The following is a 20329-nucleotide window of genomic DNA, read 5'->3' as shown; positions in this document are numbered from 1 at the left end:
GCTTAATATATATATATATATATATATATATATATATTAAAAAATGGCTATTTTCCTGTCACACTGTGGGAGGTGAAAAAGATGTCTTGGTGCTGCCTTGGATGACTAGACCTAGTAATGTGTCCTGGTTATTGAGCACTTCAGCCAATGCTGTGGCCAGGAAACGCGGGCATTGATGAGTTAGTGCCGCCCTCCGATCTTAAATTTCAGTGCCGTGAAGAAAAGCTGCTCTGATCGGCTGGTTCCAGGGAGACCAGCGAGGTCGGGAAGACTCTGCGGGAAAAGCGTCTGCTGGCCGCGCCATTATTTATCCCCTAATTGGTGTCGCGGTGTATTGAACCCCAACTCTCTGTCTCTGTTGGGAAAAGCAGCAGCTGATTTTTTTTTTTTTTTTTTTTAGAAAATCAAACAAGTTTGAAGGCTAGGACTTATTTTAACTGCCTCCTTTTTTGTGTGTGCACAGGCAGAAATACTTCATTGTTAGTGTTTTTTTGCGAAGGTGTGGCAGGATAACATTCAAGCCAATATTGGATTGTACTCAGAGACAAATGAAACATTCATCCTTTGAGCAAATCTAACAAATGGCGGTAACTAATAGAAAATGATCTTTTTTTTTTTTTTAACAGGCCCTGACCACCCCTCTGGATCAAAAGTACAACCCAGCACACACGTGCCTATTTATTTCCAACCAGTTAATGACCGACGCCAAACAACTATAAATCTAATTTCTGCGGCTATTAATGAGCAAGGGAAGAAAACATTTCTCTCCATCTCTACTCTTACTCTCCGACATGCTATTAAATTGACAGATCGTTATGTGGGTTGTGCTCCCACAGAATCCCCTCAAGGCTTGTGTCTATTTACATTTTCAACCCTTCGCCTTTCCGCTCAAGCTTTGAAAAGGAGCTTAATATCACTGGACAGGCTGCTGAGGTAGACAGAACCATTGATAAGGGCAGCAGCCTTTCTCATAAACAGATTGTCCATGCTGGGAATTTATTTACAGTCGCGTCGAGCTGTTGCGCTGCATAACAGGCAGTAATTGCCTCTGATTGGCAACGTTCAGCCACTGAGGCGTATCCGCTTAGAGGTGTCTTTGTCTGGTGTCTTTCTCTTTGGTTTCCTGCTAGGACAAATCGGTTATCTGCGCATCTTGAGAGGCAATTGTTATTTCTGTGAAAAGAGTTTGTTTGCTGGCTGTGCAGCAATCCACATGTAGTTTTTTTGGGAAAAAAAGCTAAAAAACTTTCTAAGGTTTGGCAGGTTATGAGACAGTGGGAAAACCATCTACAGCTTCAAGGACGAAGAGCCGCCCAGCTGTCGTACTGGAGACTTTTGGAAAAAATGCCTGTCGTTAAATCGTTAAAATATGTTTTCTATTTTACAGTTTTCTTCCATTTTTTTTGTAACATTAAGTATTAATATTTCAGATTATGAAATATAATAAGATAATTAAGAAAAAAAAATCTCAGCTAGCACGATTCTTCCTGTGTGAAGAAGAACCCGCCACCTGCTACAAAATAGTGTTTTTTAAATTCCAGTGGAGGAATATTTGCACAATTTTCTTTGCATTCTAGATAACTAGTCTTAATTCACCAATATTGGAGAGTTACTTGTGTGACATTGAATCACATCGTCTCATTCAGATTTAAATCCAGACTTTAACTTGGCCACCCCAAAACCTCCGTATTTATGGAGGTGAAGACAGAGAGCTCATTGCCGGTCTCTCTCCTTCAGGATTCGCTGGTTGCTGACCAGAACTCACTGCTTGATCATTTACAGCAAGCTGTGCAAGTCCTCAAGCAGTAAACCTGCACTAGATCATCACTCTCCTACTACCAGATTTGACTCAGTACAATGCTCTCTGCTTGTGCCACTTCACTTCATTGCAACTGCGACTGCTGACTTTCTGCTATCAGCTATTAAAAACATGAGATTTAATATCTTATAAGATTAAAATATTTAAAAGCAAATAATACACAAATGTGAGCTAAAGGTATGTCTCATCCCTCCTAAAAGGTTTAAGCCTACTCGGAACATATATCCCAATTTATTCAACATGACTGTGTCTGTTTTGTTTAGATTTTACACTTATGATGTACAGTTTTTTCTTTTAAACCACTGAAGTTTGTTAGCATATCAACTTTGATAAGTCTGGCTCACATTCATCTCCTAGTAAAACAGAAAAAGTGATACTGTCCTCATCTGACTAATGTTCTTACATTAGCCACACATGCGTTATTCTGTACATCTACTAAGTCCAGTGTTTTGATTCCAACCTAATACTGGATTCTTAACTCCATCTCACCATCTTGTCCTGAAACTCAAACATTTTGCTCCATCCGGTGAAGTAGAAACAATTTATTTATGGATTTGTTTAATGTCATTACAAAAGGCACAACTAAGGTATGTGCAAGTCATCGAAAATGCCGCAAAATGCTGGTTATTAAAATATTCTCATGTAGCTGTTTTATATGCATTAGCCTGGCTTCCTGTGATGTTCAGCGTTCATTTTAAAATAGTAGTTTTTGGAGTTAAAGCGGTGAATGGCTTGGCACAAGAATTTCTGTCTCATCCTCTGACTAAACATTCAGTTTTCTCTCTTTTCATTTTCTACATATTAGTCATTCCCCATACAAAGCTGAAAATTAAAGGATATCAAGTTTTTCAGGTTGTGACCTCAGGGGGTGGAACAACATGTCTCTGCAGATGCATTTGGTTGAATCACTAGTTTCTTTTAAATATCACTTGTATTTGTCCAGGCATTTGGCAAGCATTATACTAGCATGAACACTTATCTGCTTTGATTTCATGTTCTTAATATTAATCTTTAGCTTTATTAGCTTGTCTCCTCCTGTCTTCATGCTCTTTTGGACTGTGGTTTAGATTTTTATGTACTTTGTATCTCGTACAGCACTTTGTGGATGTGTCTGTGAAAAGTTTTTATAAATGAATTATTCATTGATTCATTGCTGGAACAAAACAATATGTAAAGGGGAAGAAATCAGATTTTAGAGTTGCATAAACTTATTTAAGTGACTGCTAATGGTGGTAAAAATGATCTGGCAAATCATCGGGCAGCCATTTGGATTCAGGTGTTTACTGCTACTCTATTTTGAGCTGCGGTTGCCACTAAATAAATCTTGTGTTAATTGGTACAATGTGCTTTTCAGTGCTTTGTGGATAATGGCTCTCACTGTATTTTCTCAGACAAGAAAACTCTATGAAATGGCTCCAACTTTTTTCTTACTAATATGTCTCTAATTATTATTTTTTCATCTTATTTTTCATTAATCATTTATAGATCGCAGAAAAATGTGTCGCATTCTCAGATCTTCTAGCCTACTTTGTAGTGTGTGACAAGTTCTGTTTTCTTGATTCTACAGTAATACGGCCTTGATGTGCATAACGGAAAAAAAAAAAAAAGTCAAGTTCATGCAGTTAATCACCGTTAATTCTAATTTAACCATCGATAACATTGACAACTTTGTTCCATGATTAATTAAACCATAATTTGGAATGTGCTTTTTGTATTTACTCAGGTTATCTTTATCTGATATTTGACTTAGTTTGTTTATCAAAAACATTTAAGTTTGACAAAAAAAATACAGGAAATCTGTATGGAATACTTTTTTATAGCAGTGTGTTTTTTATTCTATCGTAAAATTTTACTTTCCGTACTTCCGGACCATTACTTTAGCCATCGCTCACAGCACTCCTGGTACAGTGCCTTGCGAAAGTATTTGGCCCCGTTGAACTTTTCAACCTTTTGCCTCTTTTCAGGCTTCAAACATAAAGAGCTAATTTTTTAAAATTATTTTGTAAAGAATCAATTGTGGGACACAATCATGAGGTGGAACAAAATTTATTGACTATTTTAAAGTTTTTTTAACAAATAAAAAAACTGCAAAGTGGGTTGTGTAATATTACCCAGCCCCCTTGCTTTAATACTTTGAAGCGCCACCATTTGCTGCAATTACAGCTGCTAGTCACTTAGGATATGTCTCTATCAGTTTTCCACATCAAGAGACTGAAATTCTTGCCCATTCTTCGTTGCAAACCAGCTCGAGCTCAGTGAGCTTGGATGGAGAGCGCTTGTGTTTTCAGCTCTTTCCACAGATTCTCGATTGGATACAGGTCTGGACTTTGACTTGGCCATTCTAACACCTGGATACGTTTATTTGTGAATCATTCCATTGTAGATTTTGCTTTTATGTTTGGGATCATTGTCTTGTTGGAAGATAAATCTCCCTCCAATTCTCGGGTCTTTTGCAGACCCCAACAAGTGTTCTTCCAGAATGTTCCTGTATTAACGTTGCAAAGTGGCAAAAGGTTGAAAAGTTCAAGGGGGCCAAATACTTTCGCAAGGCACTGTAGGTGTTCCCTAGTTGCAGGTTGTAGCGTTAAATTTAGAAACAAAGCTTCGGTGTCTGTTTAAAAAATGTAGCCGTTTCATACTCAGGCCTCTCTTGCAAGACGTTGAGTCATGAGGAGAATGGCAATTTACGAGTAAAGCGGTGGCAGCAGACAAAGACAGTAAGTACACTTTTGGTTCCCATTCTGGATTTATTGGAATTGATGTCAAGAATGAAGTGGCCTTGAAAAGATTCGTCATTTACGCCGACACTCGTGGCACACTCAGGAGTCCGGAGTGGAGGGCGGCCGGGGGGGTAACGGCTGTTTACAGAGGGACAAAGACACCTGTCACTTCCGCTCGGGAATCTGCTCCTCATCTTCTTTTCTGAGCGGCGCAGGTAATTAGCCTGCAACAGAGCGTGGCAAGACGGCGCCTCAAGAGTGAATAACTGGAGGAGGGAAATGAAAAAGAGCAGGGAGACAGCTGCTGCATAGCTTCGTGGATTTCTATGGGGGAAACCGGAGAAGTGTTGTAAGCACACAGATTCACGCAATAGTGCTGTCATCCATAAATAATCTGAAGAAAAAAACATTTCCATTCTTTTCCACACACACTCGCTGTCCTCCACTGCAGCGAAAGTTGCTGCCACTTCTCTCGCAGTATGACTCCACACTCCACTCAGATTCCCCTTTTTTTTTCTTTCTTTTTTTTTTTTTTTTCCTGAGCCTGAAATTTATTTTGACATGTTGTTGTTGCTTCGCATCACCCTCCTCTCATGTGCTCTGGGTTTTGCATGCAGAGTGGGAATCTGACTTACGTGAGCCGTTTGCAGACTTCTGTCAGATTTGCGTCTCGTGGGGGTCTCCACGGTGCGCCGCAACTCAACCGGCAGGTAAGATGGGCCTCAATCTTGCCATCACAGTCCAGAGGAAATTATTTGAAACTAGTCAGATCGAGGATCGAGTGTAGCTGAAATTTTCTGTCGCCTCGCCTTGAACACTGAAGGCAATGGCAGGCATGCAAAGCCATTGTGATTTGTACAACCGTTTTTCCCTTTGGGCCCTTTCAACGATCCCTTTTACACTTCTAGTCTCAGGTTGTGCTTCCCTATAAGAGCTGATGCACTTGTAACCCGCAGCCTTTTGATTGATGTTTCTATGGTTCGAGATGAAAAGTAGAACGGCGGCCTTGTTAAAAATATTTGGTTCGATTGTCACAGTGAGCAGCGAAGAGAATTTTGGATTCCTTTTTGAATTTATGATGTTTCTTAGTTACATTTGGTTACTGTGGAGTTCTTCTATTCTGAAATATAACTGCACTATTTATATCTTTGTTGTTATCTAGTATTTATTTTTAAAATACAAACCTTCCCTGACTAATATTAGGCATTACACATCCAATATTGTTCTGATGTTACAATACCTCACAAAGGTATTTATTTCCTTTGAACGTTTTCAGATTTTGCCACTATACATCCACAAATGTATGAATAGTGGGACATTGGTATTGAGCCCCCCTCTTATTTAATACCATAATAAAAAAAAAATGTGGCTAGCCCCTTCAAATGTCACCTAAATAATAAATAATCCACTTGTGTTTGATGTATAAAACCAGCTTTTTTGGTGAAAACCATCTCAAACAACTAGGGAGATAACAGGATACAATTAAAGCAGTGTTAAGTTGTGACATATTATCCCTGGCTTTTAAAATCTAATGGAACACCGTTTAATCTGCCACCTGAAAATGGAAAATGCATGATAAAACTGCAGACCTGTGTAGGGAAGCTGGTCTGAGTTGGTAAGCTGAACGAAGCAAAAACACAGGAAGAAAACCTTTTTAGAAGTTGTGAGATACTTTAAGGTTTGTGGCAGAGGTTCAACTTCCAGCAGGAAAAGTTGCTAAAATGGAATGCTTTAGATTGAAAACAAAATATGTATTTATATTTTAGAATAGCCTAGGTGATGTACAAATCAGAGTCTAAAAGTAGAGACCAAAATTACGTATTTTCCAGGATTATCTGCCTGGAAAATGGTGGCAAAATGTTAAAACCTTTTACTGGGCATGAGAGCTGTTTTATTATGCGGGAACAACTGAATTGTCGAGCAACAGCAGCACTCCAAATTGCATGTCATCTGTTTGTGAAAACAAAAAAATGTTATTGGCTGCAAAAGGAGTGGATGCCAAAATTCCCATTAAGGCAAAAATGCAAAACACCATTTTCATACAATAGCTTAAGCAAGAAGAAGCTTTTTTTAAACAAAAAACTCATCTAAACTGTATAACAAGAGGATAAGACGAGCATTTTATTTCTAATGAGTTTTAAAAACCACTATATGTTGCTTGTAAAGATGTAATTGCACACACAGCTTTTTCACGTCTTAATATAATTTTCAAGAAAAAAAGTTCATATTTGCGATAACGGTAGCAAGAACATCTGAGTTTTTCCCTCCGCCTATAATCTTCCTGACTCCAGCTCTCTCTTTTGAGTGCCAGGCCCGGCTCACACTCCCTGACAGCCCTCCTTGTGGCCTGTGTCATCCCTCTCACAGTGAGGGCCCTCCTTCCAGCTGCCCCACAACCCTCTCTATGCTCCTGTCCCACTGATGTGCCAGTCAATTCCCTTCCCTGTTGGACATGCATGCCCCTCCATTAAGAAGTCATCACGTGCCACCGTGCAGCGCATTTCCTCGTTTGTTTCTGCGGCTCTCTCTCTCCGTCTCTTTCATCACACCGATTCTCTGTAGTTGGGTAGGGTTAGGCCAGCTGTGAAATTGTGCCCAGCGGTGGTTGACGAGTGAGCTAAAGCTACGCGCTACGCGCGCTGTCACTTCTGCTTTCAGAGATCATTTCCCTCTCTCTTGGTAAAACCTTGATAAGTTTTAGGTAGACCTGAAGTTTTACATGTGCGAAATATGCAGATCCTGAAATTTTGTAAAACACCTTATACTATTTTTTTTTCTTATTTTCACTATTAAGCACAGAAATAGAAGCCACAGAAGAAACTAGTCAATTTGATTAACTTAAGTCTGCACAAACTTTGCTAACAAGCCACTTGTGTATTATAATCTATTTTTATTTTTCAAACAGCTGCCTTTTGTTTTAATTACATTTCTATCTGGGATTTAGCAGCTTATGCTAGAGAAATGAGCTGAATTTGGCAAAATTACTATTTTTTTCTAGAAATTCCTTTCTTTTTCTGCCTGAAAACTCATCTCCAGTTTCACACTAAGAAGTAAACAGAAACAGATAATTCATTGTACTAGTTAATGTTTCTTGATTTTATTCATGTAAGTTTTACATATGTAAAGTTGATATAGCTGTAGATATATGCAATATTTCTAAATACTTTTATTGACATATTGATGATTAAATCTGTTTCATGATTACTGGTGCTTTTGTTGGTATAAGCCGCATGGAAAGCTATCTCCATCAAACTTTACATTTCAGTACTTAGTGATAAATCCATTAGCGATTTTGGTCTTTTTACAGGATTTGTTGGCAATGATAAAAAGATAAAAAATAAGTCCATTCTTATCCTTTAATCTGATGTGTTTTGCCCGGTGAATATTTCTGAGGGATAAAGAGATTTTGTTGTTGTTGCCTCTGTACTGTACGTGTGCATGAGCGGACTCCTGTATCCTTAATTCGTTTTAATCCCACCGCTCTCTTCTCTCAAAGTTTCTCCAAATTTGCATATATCCAATTAACCCTAGAACGGCGACGGCTTCAGTGGATCTGTGAAGTGCAGGGGCAAGTTCTTCTCTGAGTCACTGTAATACATGTGCTCACACACAAATTCACGTCAGCGTGAAACTATTAAAGCAGGCACACGGCTTGATTCAAAACTCCAGCAACTCTGGTGTGTTGCGCATGATTATTGCCCACTAAGCGACAGGAAGTGAATTATACAGGAGTGTCTTGAATTCGTACCTACAGTTGTGTGAACTAAGTCCTTAATTAAGGAGCTTTAAAGATACTGTTTGTTTTCATAACCAACATCAGTTTTCAAAGAGTTTTTAATGACGGCATTCAAAATTGCACTATCACTGTCAGCCCAACACACCTTCATAACATAATATCTCCCAAACATTTTATTCATGCAACCTAAAACTATCACACAATTATCACACTTTTGTGCATTGGTCTCGTATTCTTCACTTTTGGACACAATCTGATCATGAGATAAACGCGACTGCCTCCATTTTCTATTATTCCTTTAGTAAAACCTATTGAGCTTTAATTACCAGGTGGTGACTATTCACAACGCCACACTCCAAAAAAAACTAAGCATTTCCATCTTTCAACCAAATGCCATACACTAAATGTTTTTAACTTTTGTGCGAAGCATAGAAGTTTATGTCCTTGTGAACTTGTTTAGTTTAAAGGCTTATTCAGTCACAGATTCTGTCAAAAAAGGGCAAACACACGACTCGGTCTAAAAGTTTTTCTGTTTGTGTAAGCACTGATTTACCTCGGGTGCATATCCTCCAACAGTTAAGCTGCGGTTGGCTTATGATTTGCTCATTATCCCACCTACTGTAAGAGAACTGACTGATGTGTCAGTTTCCAGAAGGCCACAGTGCTGACTAGATGTGTTTACCGTCCAAGGACGGATCAATAGCCTCTTGGTTTGCAGGTGTTTATATCATTGTATTGGATTGTTTTTGAGCCAGATTTCTGAAGAGTTAAAGGTCATAAATCTGTCTCAGAACTACAAAAATGCAAACAAAGGGAGTTGGACAAAAACTTTCTAAACATCGAATCAATGTGCAGAATAGGTCTTCTACAGTATTGATGGACTACTTCACTTCCCCATCACTTTCATCTGGATACTTTCAATGTTTTCTTTAACTTTTTTGTGAGTTTAATTATGAAAGTAACATTTTTGGATACAAAAGAAATGATTGGGTTGATTAATCCCAAATTAATCTGTTAGATTATAACATACGGATGTTTCATATATCAGAATGTAACACTCATTTTCAAAGTTAAACTTAGGCCATTTTTAAAAACAAGAAAAATGACACCATATTTAATTTCTTGGGTTACATTGTGTGATTATTAAAATATTTACATACAGTCGAATGTTTATGTACAGTGAATAAAAAGACAAACACACTTTTATTTCTCACTTTTTGAAGTTAAATCAAGCTAAATTCTCTAGTTTTGAAGATTTTAAAGGCATTAATAAATAACAAAGACATACTTAAACTTTTATTTCACCTATAATCTGTTCCAGTTACAAAGAACTATAATCATTAACAGAAAAAAAATCCACAGATTTTATATCAGAATAAATAAAGCTATAAAAATTAGATGGAATTTACATTAACTTAAGCAGAAAACGCATTTCATTGCACTGTTGTGACTTTTGCTTTATATATATATATATATATATATATATATATATATATATATATATATATATATATATATATATATATATATATCCCTTCTGGTAGAGCGGAGGCTTTCTCCTTGCAGTTCTGATCTCTGCAACATTGATGTTCAGTGTCATGAATATTTATTAGACTATACAGAGAGGCCATTAGGTGCTTAAAATGTATTCTGGGTTTCTTTTACACTTACTGATTATTGCACATCATGCACTCTTTGGTCTGACTGTGGTTTATTTAGAGGTTTTCAACTGACTGGTATCAAGTAAAGCTTTTCTTTGCTTGAAAATCTGTTTTGAAGGTGCTCTTAAATTTGTTTCGCTGTGAACGGTGACAATCTATCTCCCATTTTAGGTTTTATGATGGACTTAAGTCACAGTAGTTTCTGGATTGTTTATTATAACCACTTTTTTTTCATCTGGGTGAGATGACTGAAACCCAAACCCATGTGGATGTTCCAAAGAAAGAAATGATCCTAAGCACACAGAGAAACTGCTCTTGCACTTCACAGAAGGAGGATAACTTTAAGTTACTCAACAACATCAACCCTAATGGAAGTCCTTAGAAGTTGTCTCTGTTCGAGTAAACATTCTTAAAATTACCACAACAAATCCAGAAACAAAAAAATCCGCAACAAATTTAAACGTATGCCCTCAATTCAGTTCTTTATTATTATTTTTTGAATCCTAGCAGAGGTGTGTTGTCTTGGCAAAAGAACAGTTTAAATAAATAAAACCTCCAAATGGACAACATTCATGCTGATGATGAGTGCATGTAGCCTTCTGACTAGCACTGAGTGTCCTATTTAAAGACTCCCTCACTGTGTTTCTGTTACAAACAGCCGGCCTCGCCATGCATGTGTGTTGGTGTGCAGTGTTCACTCCCCTCATCCTCCTCAGTGTTCGCCACTGACAGATCTGCAAAATCAATTTGTTGAGTTTTACATTCAGTTCAATACATGATATTGAACTGGATAACGACGGGAAGTCTAGCAGTCTGTGCGTTGTTGGACTGCAATGCTTGGAGCTCTGAGGAACAGTCATTATGCAAATCAGATGGCACTTGATAGGGAGAGGATATGCTGTCAGTATCGGTTATTAAATTTCTGAAAAACTGTGATGGCACACATTAATGCGTTTTAGGGTCTTCTCTTGTCTCCCTGCGGAGTTTTTCCATTTTTAAGTCCTTCAAAGCCTTGCCAATATGCACAGAAGTATTTCTAATAGAAATGCATGTTTCACCTGAATCGCTGCCTTATAATTCAATAGAAACAGATTTGGATCACTAATAATTTGGAAAACCATTTTGTTCCCAGGGGGGAAAAAAAACATGTAAATCATATGAAGACATTTTAGGTTTGGGTCACTCTTTAAAGCATTTTTGGTAAATTTTGACATGTCGTTTGCCAACACATTCATATTAAATGTGTTGTAAAACACATTCATTAATATTTTTTTTTTCACAGTAAGTAAAGCAGACGGAACAATTTTTAGTTATTTTTTTTTATAAAACATGTCTGTCTGAACTGGCACTCCAGGTTTTCTTATCAGAACTGTGCAGCTCAGACACTCGGATTCATTCCCATCTGTTGCTTAACAAACATAATCTCAAAAGGTAAACAATTGTGTTATGCCTCCTTCAACCAAATGAAGATAAGACTGATATAATTTGATTTTGGAAGACAGAGTAAGGGTTTGTGTTCAGTTTTTTATCTTCGGCATAAAGCAGTGAAACCAAACATCCACATTCTGAATGAGGATCAGGACCCACACGGAGCTGTGTGTCTTGAATTCATTCATATAAATAAATATATGTATATATTTTTTCTTTGGAACATTCTAAAATTCCCTTAGTGCTTTTGTTTGCTGTAATGAAGCAGTTTTCTGAGAACTAGACCCTTCTGGGGAAAATTACAACTCGAAGCAAATCATTTGTCAGTATCTCAATAGATGGCGTACAAAGCACAAGTTACCCGTCATGTGAATGGGAAAGCTATGAAGCTGTGCATAACTATTTTGCTAATATATATATATCATAGTATAGTGTTAATTTCTGCTGATGACTTCTATTTATTTTAACTCAGCATTTTTATGAATTAAGGCTTAATGCATTGTTTAGTGTGGGTTTATATTCTTTTTCTTGGACTTGATGCTGTCTTTTCTACTTTGTTACTGAATCAAAATGTTTGGAGCTATATTTGTAGTTGAAATGTGTCCAATCAAACAACCATCCAGTCAGCAAGCCAGAAATAAAAACGGTTTTATGTGTAGTGAAATGATGTCATATACACCAAGTTTAAAAAAAAAAAAAAAATCAAATTAAATTCAAAACAATATAAAAATTTCCATTTGATTTTACATTGACTGATATCAGAGAGTAGAGGATACAAATAAACTCTCAATGAAGTTAATTCAAATAAAATGAGCATGACTAACTACCAGACTGTATGGTGTCCTAACTTTTCTAGAAAAAATTAGTCTTGTTCATTGTTCTCTTTTTGTTTCCTGAATGATCAAGACGAGATTAATTATTGCTTAGCTACAATCAATTAGCTTTCTCTTCCAGAGAAATAACTGAATATTTTATGAGGTGTCCTTTTGACTGCATGTTCTTATCAGTCTTACCTCTGGTTTTCTGCTCTCCCAAATACTCTCTGTTGCAATACAAGCAAATTTCTGTTCACTGGTGTTGCTGTTTAAAAGAAAGAAAAATCAAAGCCTTTTGTTGGACTGTTTGAGGTTTCTTTTAGAAAACAGGAACAGAATGTGCTAAGCAGTGTGATATAGCAGACGTATGCAAATATGTACATACATTTGCATATAAAGACTAATTAGCATAGACCAGAAGAAGAGCAATCTTACCACATCTAAAGCCAGCATTTAGCAGATTCTGCAAAAACTATTCTGGAAAACTGTTTTTCCTTTGATTGTGCAAACTTCACTCAGAAAACATGAGCACGAGGTTTACTTAATCCATGCATTTTGTGTGCAAATGTGAAACGTTGCATAAAAAACCAGGAGACCCCTCTTTGAAAGAAATTGTTCCCCGGTATTTTGAATCGTTTGACGGGCTCTGCTTGGTTTGATTTCATCCATCGTGGGTATTCCTGTCCGCCTATTAGATACTCTGCTAATCCCTCATTACTGCCTGATAGTCCCTTAGCTTTACCATTTGAAGCTTGGAAGAGATTATTTTAATAAGCATATTTTTCAACACTTTCTTTTTGCTGAAGATACAAGCTAAAAAACATTTTCGGTAGATTGAAGATCCGGGCGTAAAAAGCAGATATTCTCCAAAAGGCCATGCACTGTTTAACTTCGTGACACTTACACCACATCTGACCTCTGTACAGGTTTCTGGGGGTCCCACCTGGAAGAGGAAGCTGCCCCCTCACGGGACCTTTACCCTTTGACCTCATCTACACAGACTACCACGGACTGCAGCAGATGAAGCAGCACATGGGTCTTTCTCTCAGGAAGCACAAGTCAGTCCACTTTTTTTCCCTCTGCTTTTCTGCGCGCTCTTTAAAGAAACTGTCTCACTTGCTTGTCAATCAACTTCATTTTGGTCTCCAATTGCTTGAGTGATGTATTTTTAGGTAAAAGTATCAAAACTAAGGAACCATCTATATTCAGGGGACTGTTAAAACCAGACAACGTGCTAATATTTGGATCAATGAGAGAACACAATGACCCAAGCTGTAACTGGGTTGGAGAATGTGGTACAGACAAATTATACCTATTTTACTTACCACAGCACATACGCTATATGCAGTAAGTTAATCACATTTATCGATGTCTACTATTTGTATGCCAAAGTAGCAGTCAGATTCATTACTTATTAGAATACTCTTAAGCATAACTCACTGCAAAAATGAAGGAAAAACAGATGGAAGCTCGTTTGCTTATTTATCCAGTAATAAAATAATTTAGCTCAAGAGAGTATCAGCACAACACCAATCTGTTACATTGCAGTTACATTTGTGCTGACCTGAGAAAGCTTTGTAACACCATTCTGACCACAGAGACACTAAACCATAACTGAGGGAATTGTTGTGCCGGGTCATGTTTAACAAGAACTTGTAACTACAGTTTAGCCAGGTTAAAATCAATGTATCTTCATAGCTAACTACCTAAATATATTGAAATAAGTTTGCTAGTTCTCTTTAAGTTGCCTGAAGTGCTTCATTGTAAAAACAGTTTTGAATCTCATACATAGTATTCCCCTTTGAATTGTGCCACCTTTGTAAGGAAAATGCATTTGTGGATCAAAAAACTTACCGAATGCTCTCAACCAATGCCGAGCAGCTTTTCTCGCAGTATTACGCAGCACCTTCTTTTCCTGAAAAGAAAAATGGCTTGTTGTTGGAAACATGAAGAGGTTCTGCAACCTGTAGAAACCCCCTGCAGTCACTCTTAGGGAGCAAGCTCTATCCTTAGAGATGCCAATGGCAAGTTATTCATAGACAATCCAGAATTTTTTCTTGCAAATGTAATGCCCATTTTAAGAGCGGGGGAAATAAAAAGACTTTCAAAAGGTTTAAGACTTACTGTCGAGCAGCAGAGAAATAATGGGCCACACAAACATTTTCCTACTTCTTGTGCTAAATTGAAGCCATTCAGCAAATACATCATTGTCTTGGATTTGTAACCCAGCCTTTTTTCTCCTTCCTTTTTACATCTGCTGTATTCCCTCTTGTTGCATTTGTGTACAAGCTATTTATTCCACAGATTATTTGCACTGTATCTCCTGCAAGCAATAAATTAGGGCTGCAAAAAAAAATTTGTGTGATCTATTAGTTTTTGTGGTTACAAAGATGAACTGCTAATTCCAATACAACATGCTGAAAATATAGATTTTTGGTTCAGATTTGGTGGTAGGGTGACTTCCATCCGAAATAAATGCTTAAATTAACTTAGTTATATGTTGTCCTCTGTAAAGTTACATGTGTGTCTTTCACTCATATTATTCTGCTGTGAATATTCTACATACATAATGCATGAACTTGAATATAAACCATATTAGAGTTTCTTAAAGTGGCTTACGCTATATAGAAATACAGTAGAGGAGCTAAATCTGGTTCCAGAACCGTAGCGTGCAGAACCTTGATTTAGGTTGGTTGCTTATGCCACATTTTAAAAAGATTACGTTCACACGGTCAGTCTTTGAGCATCAAGCCTCTAAAAGCTGTTCAGTAGAACAGAGGCTGCGGATCCACACATGTAAACGTTAGCCAATTCTTCTCGTCAAAGATATTTGTTTTCCTTCATTTTCAAGGAGAAACAACATTTCAATCACTGAAATGTTGTTTCAAGAATAACATTTGCAACAGTTTTTTATTCTTTTGAAATGTTGAAACGACATGCAAGTGTTTTACTTCTACTATGGACTTCAATTTTTGCTTGTGAAGCTATTTCTGAAAAGAAAACTAAGATAAAATACACAAAAATGGTCAAATAATTTCAGGAACAATAATAGAGAAAATTGAGTGTGTGAAAAAGTGTGTCCTCCATTCCCCACTGCCTGCATAAAATGATGCTGCTGCCATTAAAGTAACTAGCAAGTACTTAAATTTTACATTAACTACAGCTACTAAATTCTCCACTGCTTGTAGTAAACTCCAACCTGAGGTTAGGTGGTAAACCAGCCTAGCTTAGCTGTCCATGAACGGAGCTGTGATAAATCTTCACAGATTAGGTCACCTGTTGATTTAAACCTTCTTCATCAAATGATTTTCACGGATAGAGAGTTAACAGGTCTACAGAAACCTAACGGATTATCCAAAGTTCTGTCTTTTGAAAAATAACCACCTTTTGTGCTGCTGTGTTGAAAGGAACAATCCTTCCTTTGGTCTTATACTACACACAGATTTCTAATGAATTTGACCTCTTCTGAGGAAACGTGGATCATTATTGTATTTGGGGGAAAAAATGCCTTCAAAAAATTACCTTTCAGTGGCTCATTTGTGGAACCAATTTCAGTAAACGACAGAACTTTCTTTCTTTCTTAAATCTCAGATGCCACATCCGAGTGATTGACACCTTCGGCACAGAGCCTGCTTACAACCATGAGGAGTATGCCACTCTTCACGGCTACAGGACCAACTGGGGCTACTGGAACCTCCACGGGCAGCAGTACATGACCATGTTCCGTATGTTCAAGCTAATTTCATCTCTCGCGGCCGCTGCAGAAGCTTCATATAGGTTGTCAGTAAATATCTGCTTTAATTTCTTTTACTGAAGATCAGAAATCAAAAAAAGTTGTTCAGATGAGTAGAAGTGAACAGATGTTTGTGTTGCTGTGTGTAGAGCAGATTGTGTGAGTGTAAACCGCCTCAGGCCGTCACAGTTCAAGCTTTGGACCACCAGGCAGAGAGTTCAGTCAGAACAGCTGGGCCTGCACAGATGCCTAGCATACTTCTTCTGGCCGCAATCACACAGGAACAACACCAAACACATGCACACCCCTGATAGATCCAGTGAAACTTCTGGGATATAAAACTTCAGGTGGTCTCCAATTAATCCAGGGACCACAAGCTGCAACCCCCTTTCCAAATTATAGTTATCGGCGAGATTGTCTGAGAAATTTCATTTTGACTTCTTTGCCGTTTGCTATAATTTAGGGTTGTTTACTTGTCTGAAGCCTACAATCTGTGACAGATTGAAGCCTCGATCTGCTGAATTTCAGAACATGGAGACATAAAACGGCTCCTGGAAGCCTGCAAGTAAACAATCGTTGTGCTCCTCCGCTTTCGTATTATTCAATAAAACTAATCAAAAGATATAATGACCTTCTGCTCTATGAAACCTTGGTGCTGTGTCTTTTATTTCATGCTAAATCATGAGAACATCTGTATTTACTTGGACATAAAATGTGTTTGGAGCCATGTATTAGCAATTACTGTGTTTGTCCTTGGCAGCCCACACGCCAGACAACTCTTTTATGGGGTTTGTGGCAGAAGAGCTGAATGAGACCGAGAGGATGCTTATTCAGAGGAACAAAGTCAACAACATGGCCGTTGTGTACGGCAAAGACGCTAGCATGTGGAAGGTAAGCATGACGCCAACTTTTGGAAACGTTAGCAATTTTTATGAATTTTAACACGCAGTACTTACAGTGAGACAAAAGGTCAACAAGTTTGACCTTGTCGACCTTTTGTCAGGTTAAAACCGCACTTTTGTTGCTCCACTTTTAGCAACAAAAAGTTGCGCACAATTATGAAGTGGAATGAAAGTAATACAAGGTTCTCAGATTGGCTTAGTGGTGAAAATCTGAAAAGTGTGGTGTGCATTTGTATTCAGACCTCTTAAATCTGAATACCCAAAATAAACTCCTATGCAATTGCTTCCAGGGGAAACTCACAGACCAGGAAGCACATATGAGAAGGTGCTCTGGTCAGATGAGGCCTAAATGAATATTTTCAGCATCTATAAATAAATAAATCAGAGTGATGGAAAACGGAATGGTGGAAGCATATTGTGGGTGTGATTTTTTGCTTAGCGGCAAGGGTGGAGTTGATAGGAGAAAGGAAAGTGCTACCTACACTGCAATTTTGGAAGAAAACCTGCTAAATGCTTCAATTGAGACTGAAATAAAAGTTCAGGAAGCGTTTAGATCAAAGCACACTCATGTGCTGAAATTGCCCAGGCAAAGCCCAGATCTAAAGACATTTGAAAATATATAGCAAGACTTGAAAATGTATGTTTTCATATGAGCTTGAGCTGTTATGCAAAGAAAATGGGAACAGGGATATGCAAAGCTAGAGGTAAAACCAAACGACCGGCTGCTATAATCGTAGTAAAAGTATTGACTTATAGAGTGTTAAATACAAATGCACAGAGTTTTAAAAATATTTACAACTACGTATTATTTTCCTTGCTTCACAGTCATGTTCTACTTTGTGTTGGTCCATCAGATAAAAGGTTAATGGTTGTAAAATGTGATTATATGAAAAAGGAAACAAATTTTGCAAGAGACTGTGCGTTTCCCATGGTGAAGTCATTGTAGCACAGTTCTAATAGGTGTGTTGTTTGTGATAAACAGTGTTTGCAGGATTTGATTCATGTACCTGTGAAACACCCACAAGACTTTGCCTTCCCTGCATCCCCTGCAAGCATGTTCCTCCTCCAAGAATCATCTGAAGTGTGATGCTAGCAGAACACTTGCACTTGTTTAGAGTAAACCCTCGCTCCAAACTTAGGGTTTCTCACTCTTGCTGTAACTTCGAAGTGCTCTGCTGCCTCCCTCAGGGTTTGTTTTTTTTCTTTTTCTTTTTTTTTTTTGCTTGAAACCAGCTGCAGCTTTGTTCCTACACTGCCAAAGACTTCCTTCTACCTCAGAGCAGTTTGAGCAGCAGTGTAATATTGGTGAATATGAGGGTGTGCAGTGTTAAACACTTCTCTCTGAGATTACCTTGCTCCACCTCAGTTTTTAGAGCCACGTTAGATATCTAAGGTTTGTTGATGACTACACAGGGATGAATGCTGAATATTTCATTTTTTTCTCCTAATTTCTCTTTTTTTTGTTCACTTCTCTTTTTTTCCTGTTTTCAATTTGTACTTCTCTTCCTGTGCCACGCTGGATGCATCATTGATGGACCTGCGTAGCTTCAAGTAAGTACTGCAGCTTGGTTATTGATCCTCCAAATGCTGAAAGTCAAACCCAGAGTGTAACTTACAGATACGACAGGAAAAAACTTAAATGGGCAAAACCATGAATGTAAGTCAAAGTTTGTAAACAAGATTTTAGTTCTGGTCATTTATTGATGGTGGGAATAAATGTCATATTCATTTTAGGCTTTTAACTATGTACTTGTTCTTCTTTATGGTGATATTACCATATATTCAGTTACTGCAAAAAAGCAAGAATTGGACATATTTCATTGAGCATATATTATGATTTTTTATTATTACTATTATTATTATTATTATTATTATTATTATTATTATTATTATTATTATTATTATTATTATTATTTCACAATGGGGGGAAAAATCACTCAATGATTATGTATCCATACAAATACATGTATCTGGATAAATGTCCCACCTCATGAAGCGGAGAGTTTTCAGATTTTGAGGAAATGGTTAAGAGTTTGGTATAATCAGGGCTTTTTTTTATCCACTTCTTCTTTCCAAGAACATTAAATCTCTTTAATCAGGTTGCCATGGATCCTGCCTTTAAGCTTAATTCACTTATTTTTAATAGGGTATGTTGTGGCCATTCCAAAAGCTCGATGTTAAACTGCTTAGTCCATTCCAGAACCAGTTGTGATGTGTGTTTGGGATCATTATCACACTGAAACACTCAATTGTGTCTCAATTGTCTGTTGACTTGAGATTAAATGGGAGGCTTTAAAGCAGAGCGGCTGAATTCTTCTTCTTATTGAACATCTATCACAAATTCATACTTGTGTAGCCAATTATTGTTTTTTGAATAATTGCAGTTGTTAGCTGCATGATTATCACTCACTGGGAAAAGAACAATTCAAATGCATCAATAAAACTCCATAATAAATGTGACATCCGTGCCCATGGTGACTGCTGCATGCTTCTTAGGATGAGGAAATAGAGCAAGAAAATAAACTGTATTTTTGTTTTTATGCTCTTCTTATGCATAAAAATGTGGAAATACTTCAGTGGCCTGCATAAATGATTCAAGCCTCTGAGACAAAGCTTATTAAATAATTTGCAGCCTTTCAACAAAAACATTTTTTTTCCAGTAAAATGGTTCAACTAAGCTCACCCACATAATAATACAATGCTAAATATTGCTAAAGAATCTTTTTGACAAACTCCACAAACACTGAGTTAGTCACCAACACCACAGTGTTTGAACAGATGATTAGATCTGCTTCTGGTCCTCATTTAGTTCATCAACAACTTCAGGGTTTTTCCTCCATTGCCCTTTTCAAGTGACTGCTTGTGGTTCTAGTATTCATCCAGCTCATTCATAGTCACAGTGCAGACATTGCTGCAAAAGAACTAATTTACTGTTCATAAGTCGCCATAGCAAAAGGCACATTCTTAAATCTGCTTTAAAAAAAGACTTGAGCTAGAGCAACCAGCTCAAAGAAACACAATACCCTTTGAAGTTAATCAATATGGCTGACGTTATGAGATTGTACCTATGTCTTCATTGAAGTCTTATGTTAATTAAACATTTGGTTTATTAAAGGTTTTATGGATTTCAGATAAGTTCAATGTCTTTGACGGGAACCTTAAATAAAACACTGCTGCAAATGAAATTATTTACCCACTACTAAATACTGTACAAAGGAATTAATATTTGCAGTTTCTGTTTTTTTGTTGTTTTTTTTACAGAAAGGAAAAATTCAAACATCCATTATTGTTTTGACATTTTTTTACTGCCAAGTGGGACCAACATAAAGCTATGTAATGTAAAGTTTGGTATTAGATGCATTGCGTTGCAACAAGGTTCCCTACAAATTCAAAGTTTCACCAGTCGGCAAAATTTTGTGGGAAAGAAAAAAAAAATCTCCTCCTAAATTAAGACAAATCTGTCTTTGGGCTTTTTAAAGCTAAAGCAATACTGAGAATGTAGCTAATTATGCTAT

The 20329-nt window shown here is 37.3% G+C and overlaps 1 protein-coding gene across 1 annotated transcript in view; it reads left to right on the top strand.

Moving 5' to 3' along the window:
- The window catches only part of LOC102226673 (alpha-1,6-mannosylglycoprotein 6-beta-N-acetylglucosaminyltransferase B-like), a 70106-nt gene that overhangs the window by 35727 nt on the left and 14050 nt on the right, over nucleotides 1-20329 (top strand). The window contains exons 9-12 of the mRNA XM_005807043.3: nucleotides 13106-13237; nucleotides 15771-15904; nucleotides 16673-16803; nucleotides 18360-18365. Of these exons, the coding sequence (XP_005807100.2) occupies nucleotides 13106-13237; nucleotides 15771-15904; nucleotides 16673-16803; nucleotides 18360-18365 (403 nt within the window). The remainder of the gene's footprint in view (nucleotides 1-13105; nucleotides 13238-15770; nucleotides 15905-16672; nucleotides 16804-18359; nucleotides 18366-20329) is intronic.

This window comes from Xiphophorus maculatus, chromosome 16 (assembly GCF_002775205.1).
Source record: "Xiphophorus maculatus strain JP 163 A chromosome 16, X_maculatus-5.0-male, whole genome shotgun sequence".
NCBI lineage: Eukaryota > Metazoa > Chordata > Actinopteri > Cyprinodontiformes > Poeciliidae > Xiphophorus > Xiphophorus maculatus.
Note: the sequence above shows the minus strand (reverse complement) of the source record. Positions and strands in the feature narration are given on the sequence as shown.